The 25,157-nt window shown below is 38.9% G+C and overlaps 1 protein-coding gene across 2 annotated transcripts in view; it reads left to right on the top strand.

Moving 5' to 3' along the window:
• Window positions 1-410: 410 nt before the first annotated feature.
• Window positions 411-25,157, top strand: part of LOC134635775 (CUB and sushi domain-containing protein 3-like) — a 222,914-nt gene continuing 198,167 nt past the window's right edge. For both annotated transcript variants that reach the window (XM_063485315.1, XM_063485314.1), the window contains exons 1-2: window positions 411-673; window positions 15,047-15,269. In XM_063485315.1, the coding sequence (XP_063341385.1) occupies window positions 496-673; window positions 15,047-15,269 (401 nt within the window). In that variant the 5' untranslated portion in view covers window positions 411-495. The remainder of the gene's footprint in view (window positions 674-15,046; window positions 15,270-25,157) is intronic.

Genomic DNA, 25,157 nt, shown 5'->3' with positions numbered 1-25,157 from the left:
CCTCCCTCCTTCTCCTTTGCCACCCACACCTTGCTGTTCCCACTTTATGATTTGTTACCCACACATCCGCCAAATCATACTTACACAGGACGCTCTCCCTCTCGCACCCTCCCCTCCCTGCCCCCACCGCCACCTTTCCTCTCTCACTCTGCCTGGCTCAATTGCCGATCGATAAAGCCAGCATTCAAACTGTAGACCAGACTCTTCTCCGTCCTCAGCCGGTTTTTAGGGATTCAAAGGGAAATATGTTGAACGGCAGACACAAGAGCGCGCCAGCAGAGATCTTCGCACTTGATGCCCCTCTCAGCAGAGATGGTTGAGCCCTCGTCCAGGTTGCTGTGGTCCTATCCTAAAATTCAGTCTTGCTCACTTCTCTCCTATCAGCTGACAAAGCGCGGCGGGCGGCTCTGCCTGTTTCTCCTCTGAGAAGGGAATCTACTTAAACCCCCACAGAAAGAGAAAACTGGCCATAGGTTACATGTTTTAGTTGTGAACATGAAGGGGATTTACAGAGACGGATACTACGACGGATCTATTGAACTACGGGACGTTTTCAACAGGAGATGCGTTAAATGTGGCAGACGGGACTTTGTTCAAGCCAAAACGATGAGGATTAGAACGGGGATTGTTTTTTGGAACCTCGTCTTCTCACTGATGTTCACTTGTGTGAAAGGTACGAGCCACTGCCGCAATTCTCTGCATTTTCGAATGCGCTTGGTGTGCCTCGGCGTGTGTCTGCGTGCGCGCATGTGTGCGTGCGTGCAAGAAATCACAACCTTTAACGTTACAGACGTGCACATAATAGCCTACCTCGGCTCTCTGGACTTTTAAGGGACGCATTTCGGCGGTTTTGCGCTCAATGCAGGCTTTGACTGAGTCGCTCAATAGATATTCTTGCGGTAGCCTACGCTTCTTCTAATAGCCTACGTGAGCTGCTTTGCTTAGTAGGCTAACTAGTGAATTGTTGAGGCGCAAGTGCACGCGCCGCAGATTTATCATGTTAAGAGATTTTGATTTTCTTTTGGGATAAAGCCGCGCGCATTTTCTCGTTTCTGGGTCGAGTTTTTCAAGTATTTATGTGAGATTTGCGTCAGGCCGGTTTCTCACCAGAAACGTTACTGAACCCATTCAGGGGCCGAGGCAGGATAAGTGGTGTAGAACCAATTTGTTGGCTGGTATTTATCGAAGTTGCCAGTGCAGGCAGGTGTAAGGTGGGCTTCTTAGTATTCTGGTGGCTCTGTCTCTGTGTCTGACCATTTCAGTGCTCGATGTAGCTGGTGAGGTAACAGCTGCTTTAGTTTCCCCCCGTCTTCTTCTTATATGCATCAGCAAGATTTAGTCAGACCAACAACTGCACTAGTAAAATGCCACTTTCCCAGCAGTTTTCAAAATAAAGTCCTTAAAAAACGACTTTGAGCTCGATTGTGTCATCTCTCTGTTTTTATTTTAATTAGATTCATGCTGTTCACTCACTACAGCTTCTGTAAAAGTCAGTCAAAGCGACGAGTGCTTATTTAGCACACTGCAATTAACATGTCCTCATCCGCTGTTCAATGGCACGTAAACATTTGCAGAAAGCAAAAATGAAATTCTCGTGCCCTTGCAGTGGAGTTACATGTCGAAACAGAAGTGTGTGTGTGTATGTGTGTGTGTGTGTGTGTGTGTGTGTGTGTGTGTGTGTGTGTGTGGATGAGTGTCTCTGTTTCAGTACCACACACTTACTGGGTGAAATTCTCATTTCTTACTAAAATCAGACGCAAAGAGCGAAAGAGAGAGAAGCAAACAAAATACCCCCCAAACCCCCAAAATGTGTTACTTCTGAATGTCTTTGCGTAAAGCACATTAATGATGTTTTATGCGTGTGACTGAATGGCTACCTATCTGTTGCATGCATGTATTTATTTCCGAATGTGGGGACTCACAGATATTCATTTACATGCAGATTGCTCGCCCTGTGAGTAATTCCAATGTCTGTCTCTTGGGGGTGGATGAGATGTGCAGCATGCAGAGTAGCAGCGCCCACCAAGAATGAGCCAAGTCGAGTGGAGCAGAGTCGGGCACAGTGCTGTTTCATCACCACCCACACTGTGGCAATGTCAAACCTTGAGGCCACTGCCAATCCTCCTAGTTCTGTTACTTATTAGGGAGACAGCCAGCCAGGAATTGGGGGAGGGCGTGGGGGGAGGGAGAGGAGGAGGACGTGAGGAAGGGGGAGAAGGTCTGGATCTTCTTTTGGAAAAGAGTGGAGGAAATAGTGACACGGCGCAATGAGAGGAAGAAGAACTATGGAACAGTTGTTGTTCCTCAGCCTCTGACAGTTGACACAGTGTTTGCAGAAGTAAAAAGATATCTGCTAGATCTGGCCTGTGACTCACTTCTCCTTCTAAGATAATGATGCCATAAAAAAGACTCCTATCTGGCAGGGTTTGTACAACAGCACTTTTCTAGAGGGCCTTTTTCAGCGACTATAATTAGATTATTTTTGAGCCAGGATCCTGTCCTGGGTGATGCACAGCTCTGATTCTTAGGTATCTCCATCACCTGTCTAAATCTTGGCACTGTGCACATATATAGTGAAGTTGAATGAAATTTTTGCAACTTGTTGTGCAGACCAGATACAATGTCACAATTTCATTAAAATAAAACCCTCATTGCAGCAGTTCCAATAACTGTGGAAATTCAATGCAACTTGGTCATATCCTTGAAGAGAATATAATACTGTGTATACAAATTGAAGAGGATAAACTGTAGACATTGAAGTTTTTTTTCTGGTGGTTTTAAAGATAAAGTCCTTAAAAACATGAAGCAATAGATGATCAAAATAACTGGTTCAAACACCAATTGAATTCCTTTGCGCTGACAATGAACAATCTGTCTCTCTTCCCTTGGGTACAAAAGCGGCTTTTGTCCTTTTTTTATGGTTGTCGCAATGCGTTCATCGATCAGTGGACAATCAATATGTTCACAACAATAAATCTTCTGTACTTACAGAAGAAATGGATAATATCATGTGAATGTAAGTGGTGATGCTCTGAAGAACCAGACTGTGGTTATGCGCACAGCTTGCTTCATCTGCCCCCTTTACTCGTATAGTGTTTATGGTTATTAGAATAGTGAAGCAGATGGATGCTGTTTCACTTTATATTCATACTTTTTATGGATTTAATGATTTTTCAGTGGTATTTTGCATATCAAGATCTGCTCAGACATTCATTTTTTGTTGTTTGGGTCTTATAAATGAAAATTAGGAAGGTGTGTCCTCATAGGAAGCTGAAGGGGCAAAGAGAGCACAGAGGCACTGGGCTGTATCCTGGACCCTTGAAAAGACAATGAACGATTAATGATTGCGAGCAGATTGTTGAAAATTGTCCATCTGTCGTGTGGCACTGCTTCTGTTTATTGTGATTACATAGTATTTCTAACATTTTCTTCTATCTCTCACGTGTGTGTGTGTGTGTGTGTGTGTGTGTGTGTGTGTGTGTGTGTGTGTGTGTGTGTGTGTGTGTGTGTGTGTGTGTCTTTATTAAGTCTATACTGGGCAGTCTCTAATTATTGGTAATCAGGTGGGTTCTACACAGACTGTAATCTGGCCACTGAGCCCTTGATGAAGACTTTATCTCAATGTGATTATGTAAACAGGCTGGGAAGGCTGCTGGGGCTAATCAGGATTACAATTTGTCTGTGTAATTATATTCTATCTTGTGGGAATGCTGGGCATTATCCAACTGCCTCCAAGGTCCACAAAAATGGTCGAAGAAGATGAAGAAGTACAACCAATACAGTTCCAAAAAAGTTGGGATGGAGTTTAGTATGTAAATGCAGTCCAGTGATTAACAAAATCATATAAACCTATATTGAATTGTAAATTGTACAAAAACATCATTTTATACTTGAAATGTAGGCATTTTTATTATTATTATTTAAATACTTATTGAACTTGTGCTACAAAAAGGTAAAGACCTGACAGAACATCTCATCGCTAATTAGGCTGATGGCAACAGGTCAGTAACATGATTACTGAAGGACATCCCAGACTGACTGTTTCTTTCAAATGTAAAGGAAAGACATTCTGGGCAAATTGTTTGACATTCCAGCATTTAATAAGATGTCTTTGTGCTATACTAAATTAAATACGGATATTAGATGACTTGCAAATCATTTTCGTCTGTGTTTGCTCAACTTTACAGAGTCCCAAAATTTTGAGGGGAAATAAAAAAGAGGATTTTACTTGGATGTGTTAATAACCTCTTTTCCTGGATGATGATACATGAACTTGGAACAGCTAACATTTTACGCTCTGGCTTTCTTATGTTTCTTTCAGTGCTGATATCTTAATGGATAGTCCAAGTGGCATACCAAAGTAATACTCAGTTCACCCACTGGCCGCTCGCCCGTGGCTTTAAGCCTGGGCCAAGCTCTTAGATGTTGCTGACAGGCCCCTGTGAAGCCTGGATATAGTTTGCTGGTTCTGATGAAGTCTGTTTTAATATAACTAGTATTCTTGGGGGAGATAGACTGGCAACATCTTGTATTCAGGAAGATAAACAGCTCACCGTTAGCTGAGATTAAATGTAATATGTTGAGGTGAGGCCAAATTGAGAGTCAAAGCTACAAATTCAAGCTGGACCCTGTTGTGCACATCAGGTGCCATTTTAAGAGAGGATTAAACTCATAAATGTCTGGAGTTATACTTACTGAAAGAAACTTTTCATTTATTTAACAATATTCATGCATTTCTCTTTAAATTTGAAACAAATAAACCAAAAAAGGGAGATAAGTCATGGGACAGAAATTTGGAAACAGTTGCAGTTGTTGGCCCTAGTTGGGAAACACTATTGAAAGAATTTTGCTTACACATCAATTAAAAGGTAATATTGTAAGAGATGGTATTCTGATCTTTTGTTATAATTACTGTTCTTAAATGTTTCTACAGTGCAGTATATTTTCCAGTAATACTAAATTCATGCATATGCATGTGTCTTCATGGATGTTCTCTCTCAGTGCCCACCTGTTTGTGTCTGTGGTTGTCAGCTGAAGTTCTGATGTGTGACAGGAGAGCACACAGAGAGAAAAGCGTGGTCTGGGAAAATAAATGAAGCAATGTGAAGGTAACTATAAAGCTAGATTGCTCAGTGGCTGTTACCATGAATCTACAGCATGTTTTCTCATATAAACTAAACCAATTTGCTACCAATGTTTACAATGTTTCGGAGGCAGCACATGGAGATTATATAATCCATCTACACAGACAGGTAGACCAAGAACAGGCTTTTCCCCTTTAGAAAATGAATTATTAGATTTTTCAAAAGGTAGCTTTGTGTTCTTTATATTTGGTCTCACAGAGGCTGTGTTTAATTAAACAAATTTCTTGTAACAAACTACCAGTGGCCTGTCAGTCTTACTCGATGTCAAATATCAGTGGCAAAGACACACAAAAGTATGGAAAATGTAATATAGGGACCTGTTTGCATGGTATGGTAATAACTTGCTGTTTTACTAAAGAAATATCGGGCCACTCTCATTCTCTGCCAGTTTAGTTACCTCATCCTGGTGCTGAAACTGAGACAAGATGCTCACAGAGTGGCATCTTAGAAGCTGCTGAATTCTTTACAAATACTTTAATCTGAAAGTTGCTTCTTTTTAAAAATTCTATCCTCTTCTCTCAAGAATAAAGTCTCTTATGCAGTGCTACAGGTGAGAAGACACAATAAGGCTTCTGCTGTGCATAGTGAAACAACCCATTGATTAACTAATAATGAATTCAGGGTGTCATGCTGTTTGCCTTAGCTTTTTGTCCTGGCCTGTAGAGTTGCATTTCTTTTAAGCAGTTATTCATCCATTTCCACATCTGCACATATTGGGTTTTTTTTGTTTTGTTTTAACTTTGCCTGTTTAACATGGTTTGTCCGGTTTGTCCAAAGTGATTCTTCTTTCGATTTTCTCCATTGAACCAGGACTCGCTTTTTTCATAAAAGCATTAATAAGACATCAGTTAGGTCAATTTAAAACACAACTTCGGTTTTAATTAGCTGCAAATCAAACAACCTACAAGGTGGCAGCCCAGGCTGAATAAGAGTTTTACACAGAAAAGATAAGTGGCCAGATAAAAAACAAATTCTTATCCTGTGCGTTTTTCTTATGTCTCTTCAGGAAAAGTGAAGTGTTGATGTTATTGTTTGTTTGGGAGATTGGAGGCAAGAGCGACAGGCATCCTATTAGATGTGTTGTTGGCTCACAGTTTTGTGTTGTACAGCAACTCTCACAGCGGTGGTCTGGCATCAGGTGCAATATGCCTCAGTAGCACTTTGAGGATCTACTGGTGTCTAGCCATAAAATACCATATCTGCTGGGAAGTAAGTAAAGCACAATGAGCTACAGTAGTAGTTATTAAACTAGGCCACACAGACACACAATCTCTGTTATTTCTGTACACAACAGTGTGTGTTCATACTTATGCATGTGCCAGCTGGGATTCAGCGTGACAGTCTATTTGATTTGACCATTTTTCACCTGAGTATGTGTGTGTGTGACCATGCACTTATGCATGTGCCAGCTGTGTTTCAGTGTGACAGTGTATTTGATTTTACTATTTTTCAGCTCAGTGGTTGGCAATTCAAAATCACCAAATGGAATACTTCACAGCCCTTTCCCAAATTGCAGTGACACACTCATGAGGTAATAGTGATTCTCTAGGAAGCCTCTTTTCTGTTTTTGTTGTAGGGAGCCCATTTCTCTTTCATCAAGCATGCAGACAAGCGTAGTGAGGGACTGCGATAATGCACATTCTATCAATATGAAATGTAAAGGTGCAGTACAGCCACGCAGATAAAATCCTTCTTTTTGAGACATCAGTCTAAGATTCGTGTCTACTAAAGTTGCTGTTCTGGTTATGGTGAAGAAAAATGACTCTCTCTTCTTCACGCAACACTTTAAGTCTGTAACTCAGAGAACAGTTTTTGATAGCTCTAAGAGAAAAGTTCTTGAAATTCTAAAAACATATTGCCGTTAAATGTGCTGAGATGGCCATGATTGGATAGCAGACCTTAAAGATTCATGATCCAGAGGTATAACAGCAAACAAGCAACAAAAAGAGAGACAGGAGAGAGACTCTCTCTCTCTCTCTCTCTCTCTTTCTCTCTCTCTCTCTCTCTCACACACACACACACACACACACACACACACACACACACACACACACACACACACACACACACACATATATGCATTCTCACATATATCTCTGTTCTTCTCAAAAGTTATGATCATTGAAGAAATATGCTATAAGAGTTGTACAGCAACCACTGAATGACCATGACCACTCGATCAAACATCAATAGGTTTTAAAAATACCCACAAAACCAGCAGAAAATTTAGTACTAAAATTTCCACTTGAAATATCCAAAGATGTGCAGATTTTCCACTTGTGATGTAATTGTCCCAACCTATTATTTGGTGTGTCGCAGAAAGCAATCTCCCCACTGGAACACTCAGTAAACATACTAAGGTTTAAGGTCGTTGCTGATCCCCAATAATTCAAGTGCAGCTTTGATCCTGGTATCTGCAGCTATATTTGGCTTTCGTTTTTAGCATTTTGTGAAAGAGTCCCTTCTGTTTGGATCACAATATTCAAAACGCTGCACATGAAAATCCCAGCCTCAATTAGCTTGACAGTGCAAGATTTAAAATCAGCACTCTGAATCATCAGCACCGTGTTACACAAGGTCCTGATGATTCTGTGTTTTGTAAAGGTTGCGGAAGCAACAGCAATACAGGGACTTTGCAGCAAATGAAGTCTATGAGGATATTTGTTGACCTTTGCTTTGCTTTGCTTGGAAAGACCTCCTTCTTTACAGCCAGTGCTGTGTAACAGGCTTGATGGATATCTTTATAATGGCTGATTCACCGTTAAGGTCAGGTGCAAATCAATGCAGTTTTTTTTGTGCTAAATTTGATGGCTAGGGGAGGTGCTATGGCCTTCCCCATCCATTGTATTAGGCCATCATCGTGAACAATGATGAAATGCCATCCAGACCAAGAGGTGTCCTTGACTAAGCATTCACTACAATCATTCATGAGGAAATGGGGTATCAAGCAAGCAGAGAAATTACTTCAAATACATGTGGGGGGAAAAACACGAGGTGCACAGCTGTTTTAAGTATCTTTATGTTTAGAACACAGTTGTGCATGTTTATGCACTGCAATTGTTTTACAATGTCTTGCAACAGTTGCAAACATTTCTAAGTTGCTTTTGACAGGAAAAGAGGAAACCAGTTCCCCTCGTCCATCTGTAGTTTACTCCGGTCAGTTTATGTCACATAAACACACTTAATAGGTATGCGCATATGTGGGGACAAATGTAAGTCGCTTTGTTTCAAAGCATCTGTCATACATTTGAAATGCAGTGATGCACTCTGACATTGTCGGACTTTGTTTGTGAGCATACTTTCCGCTGACACTTTTGTCCTTTAACAATACCTAGTAGAGACCTTTATCCAAATGTTGCGCTGCAGTGTGTGCCCTTGTTCTTCTTTTTATTTTTTTCCTTTGACACCTTTTAGAGCGACATGCAATTGATGAAGAGCAAATCTGTAAAGCATTATACATTGTTTCTCAGTAACTGATGCCACTTTGAGAATAATGTGACATTTTATTCCATTAACGAAAACGCTCACACACCTGTGGTGCTCATGGAGGGGACGAACAACATTTCTTTTATTGTCGGGAAGCCTACACTGAAAGCCACTAATTAGGACACAAAAAGATTTATTTCAATACTACGCTGATTGCTGAAGCTTTTTGTTAGATTAGATAAACTTTATTGTCATGTGCAGCCTGCCACATAAAACGGACAAATATTACACAGTCAGTAAAATAGAAATACAAAACAATAGACAGCAGATAAAGTTAATAGACTTCAAGGGCAATATAGCAAATGGAACACAATAAATTTGCCAAACTAAAGGCCGCGCTTTTTCATCAGAATGCAACAGTTTCACTGCAGGGGGAGAGAAGAGACTCTGTGTAGCAGTTAAATCTGCCCTGCTGGATCCTGAAGCGACTACCTGAAAGGTGCAGGTTAAACTATGCTTGTTTATTTTCTGTGCCTATTTAATGATAGTCTGTTCAAAAATAGTCAATTGGGATGGGCAATCTCTCATACCCATCAGCAACCATCCATTACCCAGTGGCCTGTTTGTCACTCATAATAATGCGGATGGCAGTAAAATGACTGCTCCTCCCCTCTCCTGCTGCACATAATCACTGCTCTTTATGGCCCAATACAGATCTGCATTAATGGAGGAGGACAACATATTGGCTGTTTACTCGTTCATGGTGCACCAATCATTTCATACACCAGTCCATGTACTGAAAAGCCAAAAGTGCTGTCTCTCATTTTCCTCCATGCCTAAAGTAAATCTTAAATAACCCACTTAGCATGCAACAAATTTGTTTAGCCCTTGAAAATAATAGGATATTCTCGATGATGCATAATATATTTTGTTTACAAAATCAATCTTATTTTTCATCCTGTGGTTCATTAACTGGTTCATTCTGCCCCAAATCTCTGTGCTCACTACAAAAAAGGAGATTACATTCAGTAGTTCTGTCTCACCCTTTTCCTTTAGTGAGAAGCACAACAAGGCCAACAACAAATATACATATGCATACTCAAACACGTGCACGCACCCACACGCACACACGCACACAAACAGAAACAACAGCACATACGCATGCACCCTTAATTTAGATTGACAAATACCTTCGGAAATCTCATCAGAGCTGCACTCAACTGCCATTTGTCTGTCTTTGTCTTGCACAGCAAGTATAACAATCTGTTATCAGCTTTAAAAGTGTGGTGTGAAAAAATGCACCGTACTTGTGTGCACGTCCAAAAGGCTAGGGGTAAATGTAAGTATTTGAGGAACAGCTGGGGCCATTCTTGAGATGTCTGTCAGGCCGCCTGGCCGCCTGCTGAGGCCACTGTTTCTGCCAGACTCATGCATTATGATACTGATTCATATTTTTCGGAACCATATTTTCCCTACTGTGCAATCACAGCATGTTGTTAATTTGGTTTCTCATCACAATTTATGGACATTTTTGCAGCGTGGCACTAACATGGGGTCAGAGAAAACTCTGGGGATTGCCTTTCACAATTGAAATGATGATGGAGGTTAGAGCAGGCAGCTGAGCGGTCACAGCAAAATTCAAGGATGAGATACTGTTGGTCTAAGTGATAAATTGATTTAGTGCATGTCCTCTCTCCTGTACAAGGAAGCACATGTTGTCGTTGCATTTTCCTTTGAAGTAACAAGATGAATGCTTACAGTGTTCTTTTTATAGATGCAGCTTTTATGGAGCTGACAGCGCTTAACATATTACAAGCTTGTATGATTCACAGCATTGAAAAGGGGGATTCTAATTCATTTGGGGAGAAAAAAGGGGAAAAACAAAGGAGCCAATAGATATGGGAGTGGGGATGAGAGGTAGAGTTGCTGAGAAGGAAGAAGATAAAGAACAATTCCTGGCAGAGGGGAAAGTGAATTAAAAAAGGCAAATAAGACACACATAAGTAGGAGAAAAATTGTAACACAATGGTGGAGAAAAAAATAACAAATGGCGTGAGACAGTTTTGAGAGTTGAAGCAAGGATAATGACAGATGAAAGGAATACATAAAGCTGAGGAGTAGAAAGTGGGAGATAAAGGTAGAAAGAAGGGGGAAAAAAGATATCTTGGCAGTGAGCATCTGTTCTGTCATCCCCAGGACATCACAACAATCAGCCACACAAACACTTCTAAACAGTTCACACAAACAGCTTTACTCTGAATAGTTTGCGACATTAATCATTTAATGCTTGACAAACATTGAAATAATTCAAGGACTAATAGAGCTCTTTTGGGTGCCGGGTACAATACAGAGCCAATAATATCGGACTTTTACCATTTACAGGTTAGTTTGTCAAAGACCAGCACAAAACGTACAGGCTACTTCACTTTTATGTTATTCTTCTGTTCAACACACTGTTAACACACAGATACAAAACTGTGTGCTGCCCTTTCCATAGTTCAAGTTTAGTTTACTTTTAAGCAGTCGTAGTTATGTAGCACTGATGTAAGCTTCTGTGTCTATCTATCTCTATATATTTTTACTCGACTGTCTTACAGTCTCACTCGGCCCAAATCAAATCAAATGTCAGCAGTATTCTTTTTGTTATAACATTTAAAGAGGTACCCCAGTGATTTAGTAACACAAAGTGAAACATCAAAGCACCGGAGAACAAGATCTCCTGACTTTAGTCCACAGCATAGGTCAAGTTACAAAACACTGAAACCTACCACATTTCCCATAATGCAACTTAATAACCTATTTTAAAATAGTAAAGGGACTGCTACTTATATAGTGGTGTTCTATTTGCTTGAACAATCAGAGATGAGATAAGATAAGATTTATTAGTCCAACAGTTGGGAATTTCACAATATAACACCAGCAGAGTGGACAAAGCAGCATAACCTAACAACAATAAGGCCATCTATGCTACAAACCTCATTCTCCCATTCTCACAAGCTCGTTTTTCTATGCTTAAGTGCTTTCTGTCTAACAGTCACACTCCAATGAACGCATCAGCAGCAACTCCGAGTTCAGTATCTTCGCCCAAGGATACTTTGTCATGCAGACTGGAATATCCAGGGATCGAATCACCAACCATCCGATTAGTAGACAACCTGATCTACCTCCTGAGCCACAGCCACTTCAGAAATACTTTAATCCCACCAACCATTCTCACTATGTTATTAGATCTAATCTAGTCACAAGTTTTAGTTTTAGTTTTCTTTGGTTTTGAGTCATGTCTCCAGTGTTTCTGTAATGCCTGCCTTTCTCTTATTTAGCATTAGTATTCTTGTTACGGTTGGCTATTTCCTGTTTTACTTTGAGGGGCTGTTTCTTTTTTTGTCCTGTGTACTTCCTGTCTGTTGTGCTCTGATTCCTTGACTGTTTTCGCCTCCTCGTTGTTAATTGAGCTACCATGTGTTCCTCTACCTGCTGTTTCTCATTAGCAATGCTGCACTTCCTTTTGTCCTCACTGAGTAATCTCTATGTTTAACTGGATGGATCCTGTTTATTGATTGATGGATTTATTTGGATTCCTGCTTTCTAAACTGTTTTTGACTTTGTTATTTTGTGCCTGTTTGTGTCAGCCATTAAAGGTTTATTTTTTCAGTCGTAAACCACCAGAAACAGACTTCATGAGGGTGATTTGAGGCCCTAACATCCTCTAATGAGCCCTGTGGTCACTGCCTGGCAATGTGGAGCCCACCTGGCATTTGCCATAGAATACCAGAATTGGCAGGTCTACCGCTGTGCCCTGTGCTTTTCACATGAGCACCCTGAGCAGATGACAGAAATGAAAGCGTCTGGAGAAAAGGCAGAGAACATTATGATGTCTGTCACATCGTTCAGCATGATCGGTGGTGGTGGTCCATGCAGGGACTTCTACTGGCTAGGCAGCTTGACTGCCTTTGGGTACTGGGATGGAATCTTTGGGCCTATTCTAAGACCCTATGTTGGTGTCAAGCTTCTGTAGGTTGATCATTTTCATTTCCATCAAATGATATAACACATTACCCAGTCTATATCAGTAAAGATATATTTATATATTTTAAACAGTGTATATTCCACTCATGGCAGGACCTCTTTGAATACAGCATAGGCAAATTACCCAAAGTGTATGTATAAAATTTGTTGAATAGCCTTTTAAACAAACAACGCATATCTTTTTCCTTTCAATAATTCTGTGTAAGACTAAGCTTGTAGACTAAATGGAATGTCACAGAACATTATGTTAATTTTATTTGGCATGACTTTCTGTGGTAATGACATGATAAAATTGAATTTTGGCAAAATGTATTCAAAAATATTTTCATAAAAACAGCAGAGATCACTTGGAAAGGAAACAGAGCCAGGCATCAGGATTCGGATAGTGTTTTAATATGCATTTTCTCCCTGTACAAACCAAATCTTTGACTGAAGTGAACTCTAGTAATGTAAAACAACAGTAGTACAGCTGCAAACATTGCTTCTCAAAATTTTTTTTTAGACCATGTTGTCTTAGGAAGACATAAAAATGCAACAGCACAGCACCTACAAATATCACATTACTTATTGGCCAGAGGTGTATGTCATGCTGGCAGATTTCTGGTCCTGATGTGCCATCAAAAATCCACATTTTTCCACCCATGCTCATAACTTTGGTGGCTCATTGATGAGTGCTGTTCTGGCAATTTATGATATTCCCAAGAGTGCTTGAATGCACATAAAGCACCATGTCACAGGTTGGATCATGTTGACCCTGTAGGCGGTGCATCAATGGTCCAAATTTGCCATGATTACCCAGTTTGCTCTGTGATGGCGGAAATAATTGCAACTTAGATATGCAACAAATCTTGGCAAGAATTTGTCTCCTCTGCATTTAGAACAGCAGCTCATCACCAGACATTTTATTTTATGCATTACATATAGAACTCTACTGACACACTATGTTTGTAACTGTTTCTATGAGAAAATCACAAGAGATTACATAAAAATGAACACGGGTCAGGGTGGACAGTGGGGTGGAGTGGGGTTAAGTTATTTGCACAGTATATGCATGAAGATGTACAGTTCTTGGATTCTAGGCCAGGACCCCTGTGCTTTGCTGGGTCATGACCCCGTTGAGTAAAGACTGCTGAAAAATGCAGTATTTCAGTGCATTATCATATATTTCATAATATTTCATAATACATGCTTTTCTTAAAAGTAACAAAATGAAAAGTAACAGTCTGACAAGAGGGAAATTAATTTTTTTACTTTGCTTCACAGTTTAACATTTTGACTGTTTTGTCACTTCAGTTTATAAAGCAACCATATTATTGTCTGTCTAGTTAGAGGCCATTTCAGTGGCACAACTGCCAAGTGATCTGCGTGTTTGCTTTTTCCCATACTGCAGTGTGTGTGTGTGCGTGTGCGTGTGCGTGTGCGTGTGCGTGTGCGTGTGTGTGTGTGTGTGTGTGTGTGGGCAACACACTATGCAAAACATCCTTTACTTACCAAGTGTGAAAAGCTAATTACACAAGGGGTAAATTGTGGGGGGTAAACCATGCATCTTAATTACGTTTGCATTTCATTAGACAACATGCAAGATAGCCTCAAATGAAAAGGGGACGCTCTTTGCATTGTGACACAGTGTGCATGGGAGCAATTTTGTGTAACTGCGGAAGTACTCTGGATGTGGAAGTGTGGAGGGAATAGGTGTGATTGTGTGAAAACGAGGTTGCTTAGTAGTGGCACTTACGTTCCTTTGCATCAACACTACAAAGGTTAGCAAAGCAACCAGATTACTGTAGCTTGACAGTGATGGTATGAGGTTTAACATAATGTGTCTAGTGTATCAGTTCTCAGTAAGCTGGTGCACGACGGATGACTAATCTGCTGTTAAAAGCTTGAAGCACCAAATCAGAAGACTTTACTTGTTGCCTATCTCTGGCACTTTTAGACCCTATAAAAAAGACTCTGATGACACATCACAATCTTTTTTAAAAGCATCCTCAATTATACATTTTTTATATTACTGCAGCAGCAGCTTTCTGCATTTTATTGTCATTATTTGATCTGAAAGAAAACAGAAATCATAAATGGAAACACAAAACTTGGCTCTTAGTCAGCTGGTTGCCAGATTTCCCTCGTAGCTTCTGCCAGCTGAGAACAATAGGGATTTTCCAAACAATTTGATCTCAGTTAAAGAAATATTGCACATGAACATCATAGGGTGCATTCAGTTGTTATGAACAAATGCTATTTGGAATTGTGTCTGTGCAGGCCTGTTTAAAATATCTCTTTTATTTATTGCTGCTTGGATGCTTGCAGCAGACGAAGTTTATCAAAATGAAGTACTCTTTTTGTTTCTGTGCTGCAGAGCATTTTACTTTATTATTCTTCAGCTGAGAGTCTCACACAAACCCATTATATGCATTGGATAATGATGTTTTGTTTGTTCTCTTTCCTTCCAGGTTTTATCCATTCTTGTGGAGGCACTTTAAAAGGCAGGAATGGGACAATAGAAAGTCCTGGCTTTCCATATGGATATCCAAATGGAGCGAACTGTACCTGGGTGATTGTTGCTGAGGAGGGGAACAGGATTCATATAGTTTTTCAATCTTTCGCTGTGGAGGAGGAATATGACTTTTTATCTTTGTATGACGGGCATCCACACCCGGCTAACTTCAGAACGAGGTAAGGAAGCGGCCGTGCACCTTGAAGGCTGTGTTTGAAAGCTGGCAGACTGGGGTGGAAAGATGCAAGGGAGGGAAGCCTTCAGTGCTCAGTTCTGACAGAAAGTTTATCTTTAGGCTACACATGACAAAGGCTACTTATTTGCTTCAGGGAGATGTCAGGCAAGTCTGATGTGGTGTGCAAGGGGTGTTGTGTGTCCAGTCTTTTCTGACATCGTTTTGAGTGGAAATGTAACCGCCTTCTGAAAACTGAAGATTTTTTTTCTGAGGAGAAGGGAAGTGCTGCATTAATCTGATGGCTGATCTGACAGGTGCTCTTCAGTTAAAGTATACATAAAAAACAAAGTCCACGAAATCTTTCTAGGTTTAAACTTGAAGGGAATGTTGTGATGCATGGGTTAGCTCACTACCTACCTTTTTTATTCGACTGCTTTACTGGAGGAGACAGAGGTGGAGACAAACATCAGAAAAACATGAACATCAAACAAAGATTTCCTGTTGCTTTCTCTGGTCACTGAACAGGCAAACAACTGTTTACTCAGTGAGCTTCATAGATTCTTACAAAGTCCCTGTTGCTTTGCATTTTCAGGCTGCCCTCTTTTAGTATTTCCCTCTGAAAGTATTATTTGGACAGTAAATTCACACAATTTTTTTAAATGTTGTGTGAAGTTGACAACGTAGTGAACCTATAATATCGCTGTGTGTCCAAAATGGGCATCCATGTACAGAAACAGACGTACTAACTGCTCAGGGTTAAATTGACACGTTTTCTCAGATAACACCATTCTTGGCCATTTTTGTGGTACATGCCTTCCTCAAGGATTTTGATTATTAAAATATTGCTAATGCTTTTTATTTAACACGCTAATCACCAACTCAGTGCTCAGTGAAGCCATCAAACTGTGCAAATTTGTTTAACTGTGAAGGTTTTAAGCCAATCATCATTGACGTGCTTTATGAGAAAATATCTATAAATATATAAATATTTCATTATTTAAAGGACACGTTATATATGTGACTCATAAAAAATCTGCACTCTAGCATTCTTGGGATGTTCTATTTTCTACTTTCCCAAATAAATCCTCCTTTAAAGAATCATTTTGTGTTTCACTTTCAAAGGAAAAAGCCATTTAGGTCTCACATTTTCCTTGTCAAAACTAAATTGCTCAAAAATAAACGCAGTCTTCACAGATAAGCGTTATGTATATTATGAGAAGATTATCTCTACGCTGAGCTGATAGAGAAGTGTAGATACACAGATCAGTTTTTAAACCTGTCAGAACCTTTTCTTTTCTTTCTTTCTTTTTTTTTTTAAGAGACATTTTGATTACCCACTTCTATTCACAAGCATGCTCCATCAGATGCAAAAGTGGGGTCCAGTATTTCACAGTGAAACACTCCAAGAGGCAGTGCCAAATGATTTCTCCTGGCCCATTTATGTGGTTCAACTTCAGCGGAAGTGGACTGAGGTCACTGATAATAGAATGCAGGATTTATAGCAAAGAGTGACAATGAAGGAGAATAATTCTAGTGCTGAATCACTGCTGATACTTTAGCAGATGAATCACTTTAGATACTTAAAAGATCGAATTGCATAATACCATCAGGCTTATACACTAAAAGGTTTGTCACCATGTTGCTCGATTCACCATTGCATCCTGATCTCACAGTCTCACGTAAGTCTTGTCACAAACAACCAGAAAGAATCAACAATCAGAAAGAACCAGTATGAGCAATTATCAGTTATGTTGCACTGCAAACTGAACCAAACCAAAAATCTTCTGCTATTCTACCAACACACTGACTCACGCTTGTTTTAACCTTAGTAACATTTAAAAAACAAAACAAAAGCAAAAAACCCACAACAGAATTCAAATATTAAAAGGCTTTCAATGTCAGAATTTTTATTTTAATCCCAGTCCTACCAACTTACAGCAAACCTCAGTAACTACTAGATTAGCTCATGAGTTCAAAGTGAGTTTAGCCAACTTCACTACAGGTTGCTTCTGCAGGTCTGATGAATAAGGCTGACTATAATAATAATAATGGATTGCATTTATATAGCGCTTTTCGGGACCCCTCAAAGCACTTTACAATACCACTACTCATTCACTCTCACATTCACACACTGGTGAAGGCAAGCTACAGTTGTAGCCATATCACGCCATCGGCCCCTCTGGCCATCACCAGTAGGCGGTAGGTGAAGTGTTTTGCCCAAGGACACAACGACCGAGACTGTCCGAGCCGGGGCTCGAACCGGCAACCTTCCGATTACAAGACGAACACCCAACTCTTGAGCCACGATCGCCCCTATAAATAACTATATACATTATTATCCTTATTAGAAACAGCCGTTCGATGGGGAATATAAAACTTAAAAAAGGACAGACAGTTGTGGGCTTAAATACCAACAATCAGCTGCTTGCGTTTTGTGTTTTTTTTTTGTTTGTTTTTTTAATAGAATAAACTATGCCTGCTACCTAATGTGGTTGCTATCCTGGCATTAGTTCAAATATAGCCAGGACAAAAATAATTGCTTGCCTTGTTTCTTTTGTAATCATATGTTTCTGAAAACATCAAGGGGGAAAAAAACGATTGTTTTAAAATTTGCTTTCTTGCTTCGGGATAAATTTATATTCTTATTTAACTGAAGATTTATCTGCTTGTCATTATTCAGTTTTCTTATTGTAGCGATATGATTTCAGCTGTGACAATGTTGCTATATTATCAAAAAGACAATATTTGTTGTCTGTGTTGATGATGTACCTTTTTTTTAAAGAATGGGATCAGTTTTAAATTTTGTCATGGTCATAAGTCCATCCCTTTTATATTCAGTCATGCAGACAGAAAAATTGCTTTACTTGTGCTAAATTTCATGTGGGCGTGTAGTTTTCCCAAAACAGCAATTAATGCTTGTCAACATTCAGCAAGCCAGCAGACTGTTACTGGACTGACCCACTATCAAACCATTGTGGCTTAAAGCTGAAATAAATATAGTGTTAGTTTTAATCTAGAAATGACTCAGACATGTTCCATAAATGGTAGAATATAAAAGATTTTAATTTAGAAAAATAATCTCATTGTCTCCTAATTCAACAATCATTGCAACAAACTCTGTTCAACTGTCATGCTTTACCTAAAACCTGAGCCCTAATTCAAATAACATTTGCCAGTTTTTAATTACAGTTATTCTGAATGGTTATGTAAATGATAACATGATATTATCACATCATGAAAGGAGTTCACTGAAATTGAAAATAGCATTCCCTGGAGTGGATCATTGTTATTTCATGTGTTGAATGATAATACAGTTCTTTAATACAGTTCCTTAATTTGTTGGACAAAGAAATGATTTTTTGTAGTTTTCCCTCTGTACACCGTCACATTGGATTTTTAAATCAAACAATCAAGATGTGATTGAAGTGCACTGTTAATTAAAGATGGTTTTTCAATAATTTTTCTTTTTTCCAGTAACTGTTTAATAATTGCACTTTCATACATGGTCCACCTGTTTCAAGTGGCTCAAAATTATTTGAACAAGTGACTGACAGGAAATTGGGGGTTTTTTTTAATAGCTTTTCACAATGCGTCTATCTAACATGGTAGAGGCATTGTTATGAGATGGGCAGGTGTTGCCAGTTACTATTGTTTGCTGATGACCCAACAGTTGATAAAAGTAGTAGGATGAATTATAAAGTGTACAGGTTTATACTCTGCTCGGTATTCTGCTGAAAAACTGATCAGACAGTGATTCACAGAGCAAAGTGATAATGACCCAAAACATACTGAAAAAGCGCAAGAATTTCTCAATGCAAAGAAATGAGATCTTCTTCAATGACCAAGTCAGTTACCTGAACCCAACAAAGTACACTTTAAAGTTACTGTAGACAGAGAAACCCACAAAAAAAGGCCAATGACCAATAATGAGTTATGTTATTTATAAGGGTCTATATGCAACAGAATAAGGTTGCACTTAATTATAATATTACCAGGATCAGAATTAGCAGCCGGGTACTTGAACTCTTGAGACATCTGAAGTGAAGTTAGTCTCTTTACTGGTTATAGTAACAAACTGGGTTATGGTCTTCTACCTCGATTTGGGCTGGGTTTGAGCAACTGGGGACATGTGTCTGGGAAGCTGCAGTTTCCTAACCATGACCTGTAGCTGGTAAGGCAGGCCTGCCTACCAACACTGACCAGAGCAGTTCAGATGGGGCACAGCTGCGTAATGTGGGGCTTGTTAGGCAAAGAAAGGTTGGCAGAGTGCAGAAATTATATATAATGGACTTAACTAATGTTTAGCTACTATATGACTTTTAACTTGTTCAAATGTAAGGATGTATTTATGTATGTAAATGTATTTGCACATGTTTAAACAAGAAAAAACTCTCTGAGCTGGAATGGAAAATAATCCAGAATATCTGAATATGAAGGAATTATGGAAAAAGTGAAGGAGAAAGATCTGAAACAAAAGACCAAATGGAAGTTTTATTTTCTGTTATACTTGCTGGACTTTGAGGGGTGCCTTTTTAAGATATAGTTAAGGATATGTGCACTGTGATGAATGACACATACAAGTCCTCTGTTTAAACTCCAACCCTACTTTTCTCCCTCCAGGGATGGTACGATTTGCAACATGATAAATTGTAGACACACTTAACCATCTTCCCCATAAATCTGCCAATGATAGCAAATTCTCATGTGTCGGCTTTTTAATTTTGGTTGTGTTTTGTTTGATTTTGGGGGTTTTTGGACTGAGAGTTAAAACTATTTGGAGTCAAACATATTAATTTACTTTCCTTCTAAGATCTGTTATTGGTCTCATTGAGCCAGGAGGACTATTAGGTCCTAGTCTGTCTTCCTTTGCCATTCAGGGGGAGCAGCTGCAACATTATCAGCAGGACATGCTTTGGTTCTGGCAAAGACTTCCCTGCTCTCAGCAGCTTTACTGGATTTACAGTACATTACCACAGTTGTAGTCAACTTGAATAACTGTGTTTAAACTTCACCTGTCTGCTCCACTGACTACGGTGCTGCCTTCTGTGTTGGCCCCTCCACCCCACTCCATACACACACACTTAAAGTGAAGACGTCGATGGTGAGCAAAAAACGTATGAAGTACATTCCAGGGTTTGTAATCACCAGAAACGATTAAGCTAAGTGGCTAACATGTATATACATGTAAATGTGTTAATAATGTCTGTTTAAACCCTTTCCTGTGATTATTTTCATGTTGGCATTAGATAAAATAAATAAAACAAAATTTCTCCCTCTGCTGTTACTGCAGCTTACTGCAACTTCTGCATGTCCATTTCATGTTTTGGAAAGGCAAAATGTGAAATGGGCATAACCTTGTTTTTAGGTCTCGTCTGGTCTTTAAGTCATAGTCATTCCAAATTCTGCTGTAATTCAGTTTGTCAGTTGGAGGGACATGCGAGGAGCAAAAATGGTCTTTCTTCCCTCTGGTTAACATTATGTTTGTCATTTTTATATCTAAAGGTTTAAGGTCAGTCTCTTACAGATTGCTGGCTGTTTAGATAGAGCTGTTTAGCTTTTATACATAAAACTATTACACATCAGATCTCAATGTGTTAAAAAGATTATTCTGGATATCTATATTGATATGCACTGGGTAATGTATTAAGAGTCAAAGGACACATCATTTGATAGAAATAAAAAATTATCAACCTACAGAGTGCTGAATTTGAAGACACCACAAAAATGAAAGTAAAAAAATATGTGGCAGCTGGGTTAGTCCATTTTGCCCAAAGTTCATTGCACCAACTCAAAATCATACTCAGTAGTTTTATAGCCCCCATGTACTTGTATGCATACTGCCAACATTGGGGCATGTTCCTAATGAGACGATGGATGGTGTCCTGGGAATATCCTTCCAGATCTGGACCAAGCACCATTGAGCTCCTGCACGGTTTGAGGTGGAATCTGGCAGGATTGGATGGGTAAAACCATAATATTGTTCTAATGAGTTTTGTGGGGGCAAGTCAGTGGTATCAATTTCTTCATCCATTCTTCATCCGAGGGTTTCATCCCAATACCTGATGGCAGTCAGGTTGCCTAGCCTAACAGAGACAGTGATACTAGTGGCCTTCTGGACGTCATTTCAGAGTTCTGGCAGTGTTCATCCTTGCACAAAGGAGCCAATACTGGTCCTGTTGATGGGTTAAGGAGTTTCTATTCTTCCCTGTCCAGCTCTCCTAAAGTAACTGCCTGCCCCCTGGAATCTCCTCCATGCTTTTCAGACTGTGCTGGGAGACACAAACCTTCTGGCAATGACACATATTGATGTGCCATCATGCAGGAGTCGGTCTACTTATGCAACCTCTGTACGGTCCACAAACCGCCTCATGTTAGTAGTACTGACTCTCACCTTAGCAAAATGTTAGTGGCCTCCACCTGTAAAACCATTCCTACTTTGGGTGTTGTCTCATTATTGCACCTATCTATACATTGCAGCTAAAACTGATTTATAACTCCCTCTGCTAATTAAATGACCAGATCAATTTCCTAGAAGTTAAACTGACTTGTTGCTGTACTTGGATTAAAAAGTGTTCCTTTAATTTATTTTGAGCAGTATATGTATATATTTTCTCACTTCTAATACATTGCACGTTGCTGTTCCCACATATCGTATAATACCTGGGGATAATTGGCTTGTATAACCAAATGAAATAACTTTATAAAAAGAGATAATATTTGAGTTGGAATTCAGATTTCAGCTTGTATCACTTTTACAACTAATCTATCCAAATACCAAAAGCTAAAAACAGATCTCTGCAGTGGCAATAATTTTCTGAAAAGTAAAGCAAAATAGAGGAGTGTTGAATTTGTGTTAATAGCACTCTGCTGAATAGCTTTTGTTTAATTTGTTTTCCCAGCTTTTCACTGCTGAGTCGGTGTCCTTGTGGTCAGGGATGGCTAGTGATGGATAGTGTGTGCAATGCCTTGTGAGCTGATAATATTTTCTCAGCAGTATTTAGTACTTTGAAGATTCTACCACAAAAAAAATGTTAGTTGGTATATTATATAGTATTATTTTCTTAATTCTTTGTGACTCTCCATAATACTCCCAACTGTACTCTGAGGTGTTTGTTTACAGAGATGTCAGATTAAGCATCTGCAATGGATAGAAGCTGTAATGTTATGCAGTGATGATAACATGAAAGGGGATGAAAGGGGAGCTTTACTGAATCAATATTTTGATGATTCAATGATGAAATATCATTAGCATTATAGTTAACTAACAATATTTCACAGTCAGTCTGTAGAGCAATAAATATTCAGTATTTTCAACCAAGGAATCGCCAGGGAGCTACACAATATATACACAAATTCTTGTACCCAGGAGTTTTACTTAAAAAAAAAAAAAAATCTCAATATACTGAGATACTAACCAGTACTAAAATTTTTAATGGTTTCACTGGCACAACACTAAGATAAAAAGTACCTGCTCAGTGAATCTAAATACAAATCCACCTCATCAGTTAAATCACAAGCACACATGAATAAGCAAAGGGGAAATAGAAAATAATTGGAATTATCAGTAACAGTATTAGAGCTCACAGAGGTTGTGGGCATGTTGTTATTTTGCCAAGAACATACCTGTTCTCTTCTGTCTGCAGACTGTGAAGGTCAGTTGCACATTTGTGACCGGCATCAATCTAAGCCACTATATTATGGCTTTAAAGCAAGCCTAATCTCACAGCAAAGATGCTTTAGATCCTTGAATCCTGCTTCATAGAGCAGGTAAAGAAAACAGAAGAATGACGCTTTGGACCAGTTTTGACTTAACGAATGTTTTTTGTCTTTTGTCACTTGAATGATGTCAAAATCCTCTAGTGGTTGTGTACTCAAATGTCTGCCTCATTCATTTTATTACCATATTCTGGTGGCTAACAGACCAGCAAACTGTTGGTTGAAAAGACTCATGACAACATTTTGACATAGGTCAGATCAGTTAGTTGGATTTTATTGGTTGTTATCAGCATGGGCCTGATAACAACCAATAAAATGCATTCCCTTGATATGCATTTGCTACCAAAGGAAGGCCATCCTGACTTTGATGCAACAGATATAATAAAGTTTTTAGATTGCATTGTAGTACTGTTTAACACATCAGTATTAGATATGAACTATATATTGATCTATATATGTGAAAAAACAAATTTCCCACGTGTGGGACTAATAAAGGTCATCTTATATAGTGCTAACTACTGGTGCACATGTGCCCCCCCAAAAGCCCTTAATGCATCAAAGTTACCATAATTTGGTGTTGGATTAGAAACCCATTTGCAACACTATTAGCGACAGCAACACTGTCTTCCCCCCCTCTCATTGACACACTTCACACAGCTTGCTGCAGATGGGCAGGCACACAGCCCCTCCCCTCATTAGCTGCTGAGCACATGAAGAGTAGCTGACACTTTGTGAGGACTTTCAAGAGGTCAGTAAAACCCTAAAAAAATTAAGCAGTTATCACAAATCTTAAACTGGCGGGTGCACATTTTAACATTAGCCGTTTAACTACTAGCAATTAGCTAATAGCCACATTAGCCGTATGTTATCATTTAAGGAGCGGCTAGTGGCTATGGCTAATAAAAAAAATGATAACCTTAAATCGGAACTATCAGCAAATATTAGTAGTTCTGACCATCTCTAACATTAATAGACATTTTTAGTTAGGATGATAAACAGTGGACATTATACCACTGCTATTTTTTTCTATAAATTGCTAAATTCCCAGACTAAAGATAAAAAAAAAGAAAGAAAGAAAAATTTGTGGTACTGTGTTAGGATGTCTTCTGTGCAACAAGTCCAGTTGTAAAAATTCCTTGCTACTAAATATTCCACAGTCAGAAAAACACATTTTTCTGTAAAGTAAATGACTTTAAGTAAATGACTGTAATTTGGCATCTTAATAAAAACAATATTAATGTGCTTTGCTATTTTTTTCTTGCTTTTTTTGTATATTCATGGATAACAACGGTAATTACATTTCTGATTTTGATTAAAGAGCATGTGCATACTGGTGGATTAACAATTACATAAATATACATAAATATAATTTTTTTTAAAATTTTTATTATTATTATTATTTTGGTAATTACCAATACTATTAATTTAGGACAGCTGTGGCATGAATCTTGAATTCGGTGGTGACTTAATAAATTTGTTGAGCATTGCATTATACCAGGATGATGATGATATGTATATATATATATTAGAGAGAGATAGATGTGTGATATTTGGAAAAAGGATTGTGAGATTTCAAAGTAATAAGATTACAATGCAGCACATGTGGGTGTATTCAATATAAATGGTCTGTACTGATGTGGTATCTTATATATCTTATATTTCTCAAACACATAGATTCATTGTTCATGGCAGTACTGTCTGGAACTACGGTTGATAGATTGCAGTTATAATTCATTTTTTTGCATTTGAATCATATTTACTATTTTTGAAAGATTATGTAAGTGATGTGTCATGTCATTCATTTTTAAGAAACATTACTAATAATAAAGGGTTAACATTTTGCTAAGCCACACGTCAGACATGATATTTTGCTTATATTTCACTTGGAGCTAATCCTGCCATTTAGAGAGAATGAGGGAAAAGTTGCTGTGAGACAAAAGTGAATGGCTCAGATTTTGATGGGTTTTTGCTTATACCACCCCAACCTCTGAATAGCAATGCTGCTCTTTGTGCTTTCTTCACACTTTTGTTGTTACCAAGTGGTGAATTTTTCTCTCATTGTGAGGCTATGTTGTGTGGTGCCAGAAAATGATAATTCCACGAGTCTGTGCCTCTAGGGCCCCAAGAGTATGCTAGTAGAACTCATGCTCTTACACAATTAATTCTCCCCAAAACA

Source organism: Pelmatolapia mariae, linkage group LG10_11, assembly GCF_036321145.2.
Source record: "Pelmatolapia mariae isolate MD_Pm_ZW linkage group LG10_11, Pm_UMD_F_2, whole genome shotgun sequence".
Classification (NCBI taxonomy): domain Eukaryota; kingdom Metazoa; phylum Chordata; class Actinopteri; order Cichliformes; family Cichlidae; genus Pelmatolapia; species Pelmatolapia mariae.
The sequence above is the reverse complement of the archived record's forward strand: the minus strand, read 5'-3'. Positions and strand labels throughout refer to the sequence as shown.